An 8,823-nucleotide genomic window follows, 5' to 3' on the forward strand; every position below is an offset into this window, starting at 1 on the left:
TCAATATTACTTTATTCATGTATTGCACTACTGTGAACCACAGAATTTGGTAAACCTATTTCAAACACCAAAACAGTTCCCAATTAGTAAAGGGATTTTTTTCACATGAGATGAAAAATGTCCATATTCCATAATATTACTTTATACAGTGATCTATGTCAGATTCTACCTCATTAGGAAGATAGCTGAGATTGTTCTGAACACTATGATATCAAACATGTTATTACCTTTAAGGTGAATTTAGGAATATATGCAGAAACAGACATTGCTCTGAGCCATCAGATGTTTAAATGATGGTGCTACACCAAAATCTGTGACCACTGAATTCTATCACTGTAGAACCTGCAGCACACATATCACCATTTCTGACAGCTGTGGCCGCACTGTACCGTCATAATAAATAAGTTTAACACCAATCAGAATGTTTTTTAGGTGTTGTGATTTCTGATGGCTGGGTGCTGCTGCTCTCTGCTGATCAAAAAAATTAATTGTGTTTTATTATTACGTTTATGTATTTTTCCCAAGGAATCATTTTTCTGCATTTTATGTGTATATCTCTGTTGAAGGATTTTTTTGATATTTGACCTTTAAATAGCAGCATATTTTTTCTGTTATTAATCATGTCTTTTAAGGTCAAATGCCAACCGTTGTCTGTACGCATCACTTCCACTGTGAGAGTCTATTGCTGTTTCATGAGTAAAGAGCCAAAGCAGGACAGAGAGTTGTGGTTTCTGTTTATACCCAATGATAACCAAGAACATCATGAAGGTGTGTGTGGTGCAGTTTGACAGCAGAATGTGTGTAGAGTGCAGTTCACTGACAGCAGTTGGATGCCACTGTCTGTTGGACATCACTATCTGTGATGTGTCTAGCTGGGGGGAATTGGCACACACACACGAGAAACATGCACCCACACCCATGCTCATTCATATACACACACACACACACACACACACGCACACACACACAGACACACGGATGCTTCAGGATGGCCAGACCCACATTGAAGGACCTGGAGAAAAAACATAATTTTACACACACCCTAAATATACAAAGTGATACACAACTACTACCCCACCCACACACACCCACACTCACAAATACATGCATGCTCTTGTATACGCATATATGCGTATATAGCTACCAGGTGACAGATGTGAAAATTCCCAGCATGCATCTCTTCTTCCTCACATATGCTTCCTCCTCACATAGGCTCCTCCAATGCTGATGCACACAAACACATACACACATTCATGCCTATTCTAACACAGTCATGCATGCTTGCATTCCACACACACACACACACACACACACACACACACACACACACACACACACACACGTCCATGCTTCTTTTTTGGTTTTGTGGGCTTTAGGTTTTGTTGTGATCCAGCTATGAACTTTGTGTTATAATCAATCAATCACTAACTGTCTCAGGCAGTATGGTTTCTGTCACATTCACTCCAGTTTAAAGTTTTCTTAAGCAGTCTTAATTTTTTTTTTCTTTTGTCTCTGTTTTCAAAGCAATGAGTTTACAAATGTGAAAATTCCCAGCATGCATGTCTTTCACCTCCCATAAGTATTGCCACAGCAATTGGTCAACAACTCTGAACATGTTTTACTAAAGGCCATCCTTATTCAGTCCTTTTACTGATATCTACATCTCAAGGTGCAAACTTCATGATTAAACCTCCATGTCATCTCTTGGAAAGACTGAAACAAAAACACTGAATGAATGATGGAACTTTTTTTTTAAATGTTATTCTCTATACATTTGCCCCAGTCAAAAAGTCATCTGCACAGAATATAACACAAAGAAGTAGGAATTAGACATGTTGAGATGGTACAGTGTAGTAGAGTTTGTGGAGAAGCATCATCCATCTCAGTTCTCCAAGTCAGTTTCTCCCACAGGATGGCAGTGCCGTCCTGGAGTGATAAAGGCAACATGAGTCAGAGGGAAACACCTGATAGCCAGAGTCCAGTCAGTGGGAGGAAGTGGACTGCAGTGTTTACACAGGTATGGTGGACACTCCCCCAACCTCCACAGTCGGGGGTGATATGAGTAGAGAGATATTTCCTGGAGTATCTTTAAGATGCTGAACTCTGCCTGTGTAACCCTGAGTCTGGTCAGTGAGGTAGATTTCTTCCTCTCTGAAGATCCATTTAAGAGTGTGTGGTATGTGACGTTCAGTCCAGGAGCAGGTCAGTAGAACAGACCCTCCCACATGACCCTTTTGGTTCCTCCAGTTAATGTGCAGTCTGTGAAAATCACCTGATGGAAACAGTTCAAATTTCCCAGGATGAGGACCTCTGCCATCCTTTTTGAGTATCAAACAGGCCTTGACCTCCATAGTAACCTACAGTAACATACACACTCTTTAGAAACATAGTCTACTGAATGTTCTACACTTACAGTGGAAAGTGTGATGGAAAATGATACGAAACTATGTATTATGTGATTCATATAAAATCACGCTGATCCTTTTGCTCGTAAATTAATAATGCTGTTTGCACATTTGTATCCGCCTGTTGCTGATTAAGTTGAACATGTATCAGGAACTGTTAACATCAAGGTCAACTTGACACACAACCCACACTGTTTGGAGTCAGTTTGGGTTGGTTTGTGGAAAAAACCAAGCCGAGAGCTGATTGGCTTATAGCCACAGCAACAAAGGAAAGAAGAGCTGCTTAAGAAAAGATGATTGGTTAAAGACAGCACAGGAGTAGTATAACTAGCCACGGTTTTGTATACTCGGGGCTCCCTACCTGAGGAGAGCCAAACATTTATTTTATTCTTTTTCTTATTAAATTACTCTCTTAATCACGTCTGACTTGCTGTTTGTTCAAAATTCCACAACAGAAATTGGCGTAGTCGGCAGGATCAGCGAGAGGCACCACGCGGAGCAGCGGTGACTGAACTTCGAGGACGCTCCTCAGAGAGAAAACTGAGCTGGAGAAAGAGGGAAACCCACAAGAATACGGGAAAGTACCTAACCAGGGAGTGACGTCCTGCTAGACTCCGGTGGTGTACTCCGCCTGATCCAACTAACAGAAAGTAAGTGGTGAAGTTCAGTAATTCAATCCTAGAAGAAAGTGACGTAGTGATCCGCCTGAGTCTACCCTGGGGTGGGTCTGTAATGTAGCATAGTATATGAGATACTAGGGCTTAAAAATAGGGTCAAGAGGACTCCGGAGTCTGGGACTCCGCCAGCCTAAGAGAATAGGCACACTGAGTAGACGTACTAGTGTAAGAAATAGGCCCGGGCCGACAGAACACCCCGCAGGGAACGGAGTGGACTCAATGAACCAGCACGGATTGCTGGAGCAGAACTAAATTAAAGCAACGTCGGAGACGTGATTAACAGAAGGAAAAATTTTAAATAAAAATATTAGTACCCCCTTTACCCTCATAAAAAAAAGGGAGAAAGAGAAAAGAGTTTATTTGTTTGTTTCTATCATATTTGGGTTTATTTGTTTGTTTATTTTATTTGTTTATCGCCCTTACCCACAAAAAAAAAAAAAAAAAAAGGGTGGAGGGAAGCAGCAGGTAGGGCATAGAAAAGGTAATAATGAAGTGTCTCAGTGTGTTTCCTTAGCTGATCCTGACCTCGATGCCGCCCCGCCGAGAGCCCCCAGCTGATTCAACAACCACAAGCATCAGGAAACCCACCTCCTTATCCCGAACCAGGGACTTCATCGCTAACATCAAAGCCGTCTCCATATGATGAACCAAGACGGCAACTGGAGGCAATAACCTCACCAGTGGCTCATCACACTCGAAGTCACGCCACTATAAAGCCATCCGCAGGGCCTGACAGAGGCTATGCCCCGCAGTTCCCGATGGTGGAGGTATCTGGACCTGAGGGAGTGATTATGGTCCACCGTCACTGGACTGCAGACGACATCATGAAAGCGGCCGACGGACAGAGCAAGCCAGGTGACACCGGCGGACGACGCTTCAGACAAGAACTGATGGCATTCGTGCAGTCCTGCAGACCAACTCAGGCTGAATTGAGACGGTTGCTGATGATTCGACTCGGACTGCAGTATAACCGCATTGACAGAAACTGGGTGAATGGAGATATCTGTCTCCATCTGCCTGAGTGGAATGCACCGCCCCAAGGCCAACCTGACCTAAACAGCGCATACAGAGAGATAAGAGGACTCATCGAAAGAGTGGAAGCAGCATACCCAACAACTGTTAACACTGATGTGATAGCAGCATGCAAGCAAAGAGACGATGAGCCCGTCGCAGATTTCCTCGTCCGCTTGACACGCGTCCACACTGACCATTGTGGAATTGACGCGCCAGCACAACGTGCAGTGGGCCCCGGAGAAGTGGGGGCATGGGAAGCTCATCTGAGAAACAGCTTCCTTATGAACATGAGAAAGGACATTAGCGACCTTATCAGAAAAAACTGCATCGGCTACAGTAGAGCCCCTTTGTCGACTATTGAAGAACACGCCAAGCATCATGAAACCATCCTGGGTAAGAAGGACGCTAAACGGGAGCGCCAGCGCGCCGACACCACTCATCAGGCGATGCTGACCATGCTCCAGACAGTAGGGGACAGAGGAAGAGGTCGTGGACGCGGACGAGGGAGAGGAAGAGGCTGAGGAAAGGGACTTGAAGGGAAAGAGTGCTACAATTGTGGGAAGTTTGGACACTTTGCAAAAGAATGTCCTGAGGGGGAGAACGAAGAAGATTTCGGTAATTTTGATCCTACAATTAAGGAAGTCAAGCTAGACTGACGGGCGGTGGAGAGGCAGGACGGCGACGGACCACTGAGAGAAGACGGCAAAAGGGAAGTGACAAATTTAAATTACCAACTATTACAGCAGATTAGTAAAGGGCCAAGAGGCCTCCCCGAGGTAACTGTGAAAGTAGAGGGAAAAAATGTTAGGTTTTTGGTTGACAGTGGTGCCACCCACTCAGTGTTAAAAGAAGGATTAATAGAATATAGAATGAGACCAGGATATGGGATAACAGCAATTGGAGTGGGAGGTCATCCCATTGATGAAAGGATGTCCGAGCCTCTCCAATGTAGTTTAGGAAACAGCCAATTCAAACACAGCTTTTTGGTGTCAGAAACCTGTCCAATTAATTTGTTAGCTAGAGATTTAATGTGTAAACGTGGGTGCACAATTAGCAGCAACCCAGAGGGGTTATTTGTTATGTGGGAAACACCTACACAGGGAGTCCAGCTAGAGGCAGGAGCCCCTTTGTACGTGTATGAATTGCAGTGCACTGCTGGGGAAGTACTAACACATTTTATGACTGAAGTTACTAACACGCTACCTGGTGAGCTGACAGTTAAACAAAGTGATTCTATTCACTGTACAATGAAGGTCCATGAGGGATGTGACGTTGATTTTGAACAAAAATTTGACTTAGGGGGCAGTGACGGTCTGATTATCACAGCCATAGCGTGGGACTGCGAGTGGGCTGCGGGAGTGGTGCAGCTCTCAGATAAACAGAAATCTTTATATTCAATCTCACATGCAGCACCTCATGTGTCGCTGGCTAGCGCACATGTTGACCCAGACTGGCAGAGAGTAGGGTTGTGGACAAAACGCGTGTTGAGCACAACTGATTGGATAAAAGAACCCCAGTGTAAAGTCATGTACAGCCCAAGCATAGATGTGTGGACAATGCCAACCCCGTATAGGCTAAATTGTAAAAGGGGGGTTGAGCTTGTAAGTCCTAATATAGTAATTATGGCAGCCTCTGTTACCCTCTCAGAGGAAGAGGAGGAGGAATTGAAAACAGTTCCTGCAGGATTATGGGCACAGGGAAAAAATGATGTGGGCTTAATAAAAGGATGTGAGCCTGTCCACATCACCCCAAAATCTGATTACAGACCACGCCAGCACCAATACCCTCTAAAACCAGAGGCAGTGGAGGGCATCAGGCCTGTGTTCCAATCATTAAAACAAGCAGGAGTTATCATACCATGCCCAGATTCACCAGTACGTACTCCAATTTTCCCAGTTAAGAAGCCAGGGAGAGATGAATGGAGATTTGTGCAGGATTTGCAGGCTGTCAACGCGGCAGTACACCCTAGAGCCCCAGAAGTTCCAAACCCGCACACCATTCTCTCTCAGATCCCACCAGATAGCAAGTGGTTCAGTGTAGTTGACTTGGCCAATGCTTTCTTTAGTGTACCTGTGCACAAGGATAGTCAATTTTGGTTTGCTTTCACTTTTGAAGGAAAGCCATACATATTTACAAGACTGTGTCAGGGGTATTGTGAATCACCAACCATTTACAATGCCGCCTTACACTGAAGCCTAGAAGCTTTAGAGCTCCTCGAAGGAACAGCCTTGCTGCAATACGTTGATGATCTTTTGATTTGTGGGAAAACACGAGAAGCGTGTAAACAAGCCACGGTGGCACTGCTACATCATTTAGCAGGGAAAGGCCATAAGGCATCCAAATCCAAATTACAGTTTTGTAAGCAGCAAGTGCATTTTTTAGGACATGACATCACTGAACAAACGCGCATGCTGACTAAAGACCGAGTGAATGCCATCTTGACTATACCAAGACCCACGACGAAAAAACAACTGCTGTCCTTCTTAGGCATGTGTTCCTATTGTAGAACATTCATACCATCTTATGCAGAGCATGAGGGGCCACTCAGAAATATAATACGGACCAAGGGATCGAATTCCTCTCAGTTAGAATGGGCGCCAGAAGCTGAAGCGGCCTTTACAGCACTGAAGCAGTTATTACAGGTCATGCCTGCTTTAGGCATTCCAGATCCCAATAAATCATTTGAACAAACCATGTCTCCCCACTTCTTATATGAAAGGACCAATTGAGATTGCTCATGGAAGAAGTCACATGAGCAAAGGGGGGGGATAGTGGAGAGTATAACGAGACATTGGTATGCACCGGGAATAAACACACATACCCAAAAAATTTTGTTCCCGATGCTTGGTATGTGCACAAAACACACCACACGGAGACAATCATACCAAACACGCACCCGCCGGACACCCGCCGCCCAGTGAGCCATTTCAACATTGGCAAATAGATTTTGTAGAACTAACACCAGCCAAAGGGAAGAGGTACATACATGTGTGTATATGTGTGTTTAGTAAGTGGGTGGAGGCCTTCCCAACAGGGAAACAAGATAGTGATGCAGTAGCAAAAGCGCTACTGAGAGAAATAATTCCCAGATGGGGGTTGCCACAACGAGTGTCCAGTGACAATGGGACACCCTTCGTACATGAAGGGCTAAAGGCTCTGACTAAATACCTAGGGGTGGATATGAGAAAACACTGCAGTTATCACCCTGCTAGTGCAGGGGCAGTAGAACGGGCAAATGGTACCATTAAAGGGGGTCTAGCTAAATTAATGCAGGAAACAGGCATGAATTGGGTAAAATGCCTTCCCCTCGTCCTGTGGCAATGTCAAACCAGGTCGCAGGCACGAACAGGCTTATCAGCTTTTGAGAGTGTTTGGACGGCCTCCCAACACGGGGATAGGTCCGCCCGACTGGGATACTAAACTGATCAATGAATCGCTTTTGCAGTATTGTGTGTCTCTGCACAAATCTCTTTTCCATGTGTCTAAGCAGCTGAAGGCAGTCCTTCCTGAGGTGACGGACAATCCCCTCCATACACATCAGCCAGGCGATTGGGTGCTGATTAAGGACTTCAGGAGGAAGCGGTGGAGCCAACCCAGGTGGAGAGGACCATTCCAAGTACTACTGACGACACAAAACCGCATGGCCTTGGACATGCTCCTCGCTAAGGAAGGGGGAGTGTGCTCGATGATAGGCGACCATTGTTGCACGTACATACCGCCCAGTGATGCACCTGGAGGTAATATCTCCATGGCCTTGGACCACATGAGTAAGATTGCTGACCAACTTCGTGCTGAAGAAGCCGGAGTGAGACCTTGGGACTGGAAACGGGGATCTCTATTCTCAATGTGGAAAAGTATTGTAATTATGATTCTCCCATCCATTTTACTACTTGCCTTGATTATATGTTGTGGACCCTTGTTATGTCAATGTATGCTTAGTACTATTCGCATGAATATGGATACCAGATACCAACTTATTCAGGTCACTAAAGAGGACCTGGATGAGGATAACACCCTGTACCTGCACACTGTATTCTCTGATAATTAACAAATGATTGTATAAGAATCAAAGGGGGGAAATGTGATGGAAAATGATACGAAACTATGTATTATGTGATTCATATAAAATCACACTGATCCTTTTGCTCGTAAATTAATAATGCTGTTTGCACATTTGTATCCGCCTGTTGCTGATTAAGTTGAACATGTATCAGGAACTGTTAACATCAAGGTCAACTTGACACACAACCCACACTGTTTGGAGTCAGTTTGGGTTGGTTTGTGGAAAAAACCAAGCCGAGAGCTGATTGGCTTATAGCCACAGCAACAAAGGAAAGAAGAGCTGCTTAAGAAAAGATGATTGGTTAAAGACAGCACAGGAGTAGTATAACTAGCCACGGTTTTGTATACTCGGGGCTCCCTACCTGAGGAGAGCCAAACATTTATTTTATTCTTTTTCTTATTAAATTACTCTCTTAATCACGTCTGACTTGCTGTTTGTTCAAAATTCCATAACAAAAGGAAGTGTATTCAAATGAAATTTTGACAAACTTCTAACCCCAACACGCACACCAAATATTTTTACCACCCTGTTTTGTCATTTCATTTCACTATCGGTTCAAAGGCATCTTTTCTTCTTATTAATGAAAATAGCACATGAAATTAGAACAGCTAAAGAATTGGCTTCCTGAGACTTTTAAAAAGTGTTGAACAGATGTTAAGGAGCA

At 44.3% G+C, this 8,823-nt stretch overlaps 1 protein-coding gene across 1 annotated transcript; it reads left to right on the forward strand.

Annotated features, from left to right (window-relative positions):
- The first annotated feature begins 1,830 nt into the window (after positions 1 to 1,830).
- On the forward strand, positions 1,831 to 8,233 carry LOC118241879. The gene is made up of 2 exons (XM_035529308.1): positions 1,831 to 2,017; positions 7,587 to 8,233. Exons 1-2 carry the CDS (start codon positions 1,841 to 1,843, stop codon positions 8,142 to 8,144), a joined length of 735 nt encoding a protein of 244 aa, XP_035385201.1. The 5' UTR covers positions 1,831 to 1,840; the 3' UTR covers positions 8,145 to 8,233.
- Positions 8,234 to 8,823: the final 590 nt, after the last annotated feature.

This window comes from Electrophorus electricus, chromosome 8 (genome assembly GCF_013358815.1).
Source record: "Electrophorus electricus isolate fEleEle1 chromosome 8, fEleEle1.pri, whole genome shotgun sequence".
Taxonomy (NCBI): domain Eukaryota; kingdom Metazoa; phylum Chordata; class Actinopteri; order Gymnotiformes; family Gymnotidae; genus Electrophorus; species Electrophorus electricus.

Excerpts from the sequence above, each read along its gene's own strand:
- LOC118241879 (XM_035529308.1), top strand. The coding sequence starts at position 1,841 with ATGGTACAGTGTAGTAGAGTTTGTGGAGAAGCATCATCCATCTCAGTT. Across the intron at positions 2,018-7,586 it reads GGACTGCAGTGTTTACACAG|CTGAAGGCAGTCCTTCCTGA; the intron begins GTATGGTGGACA and ends GTGTCTAAGCAG.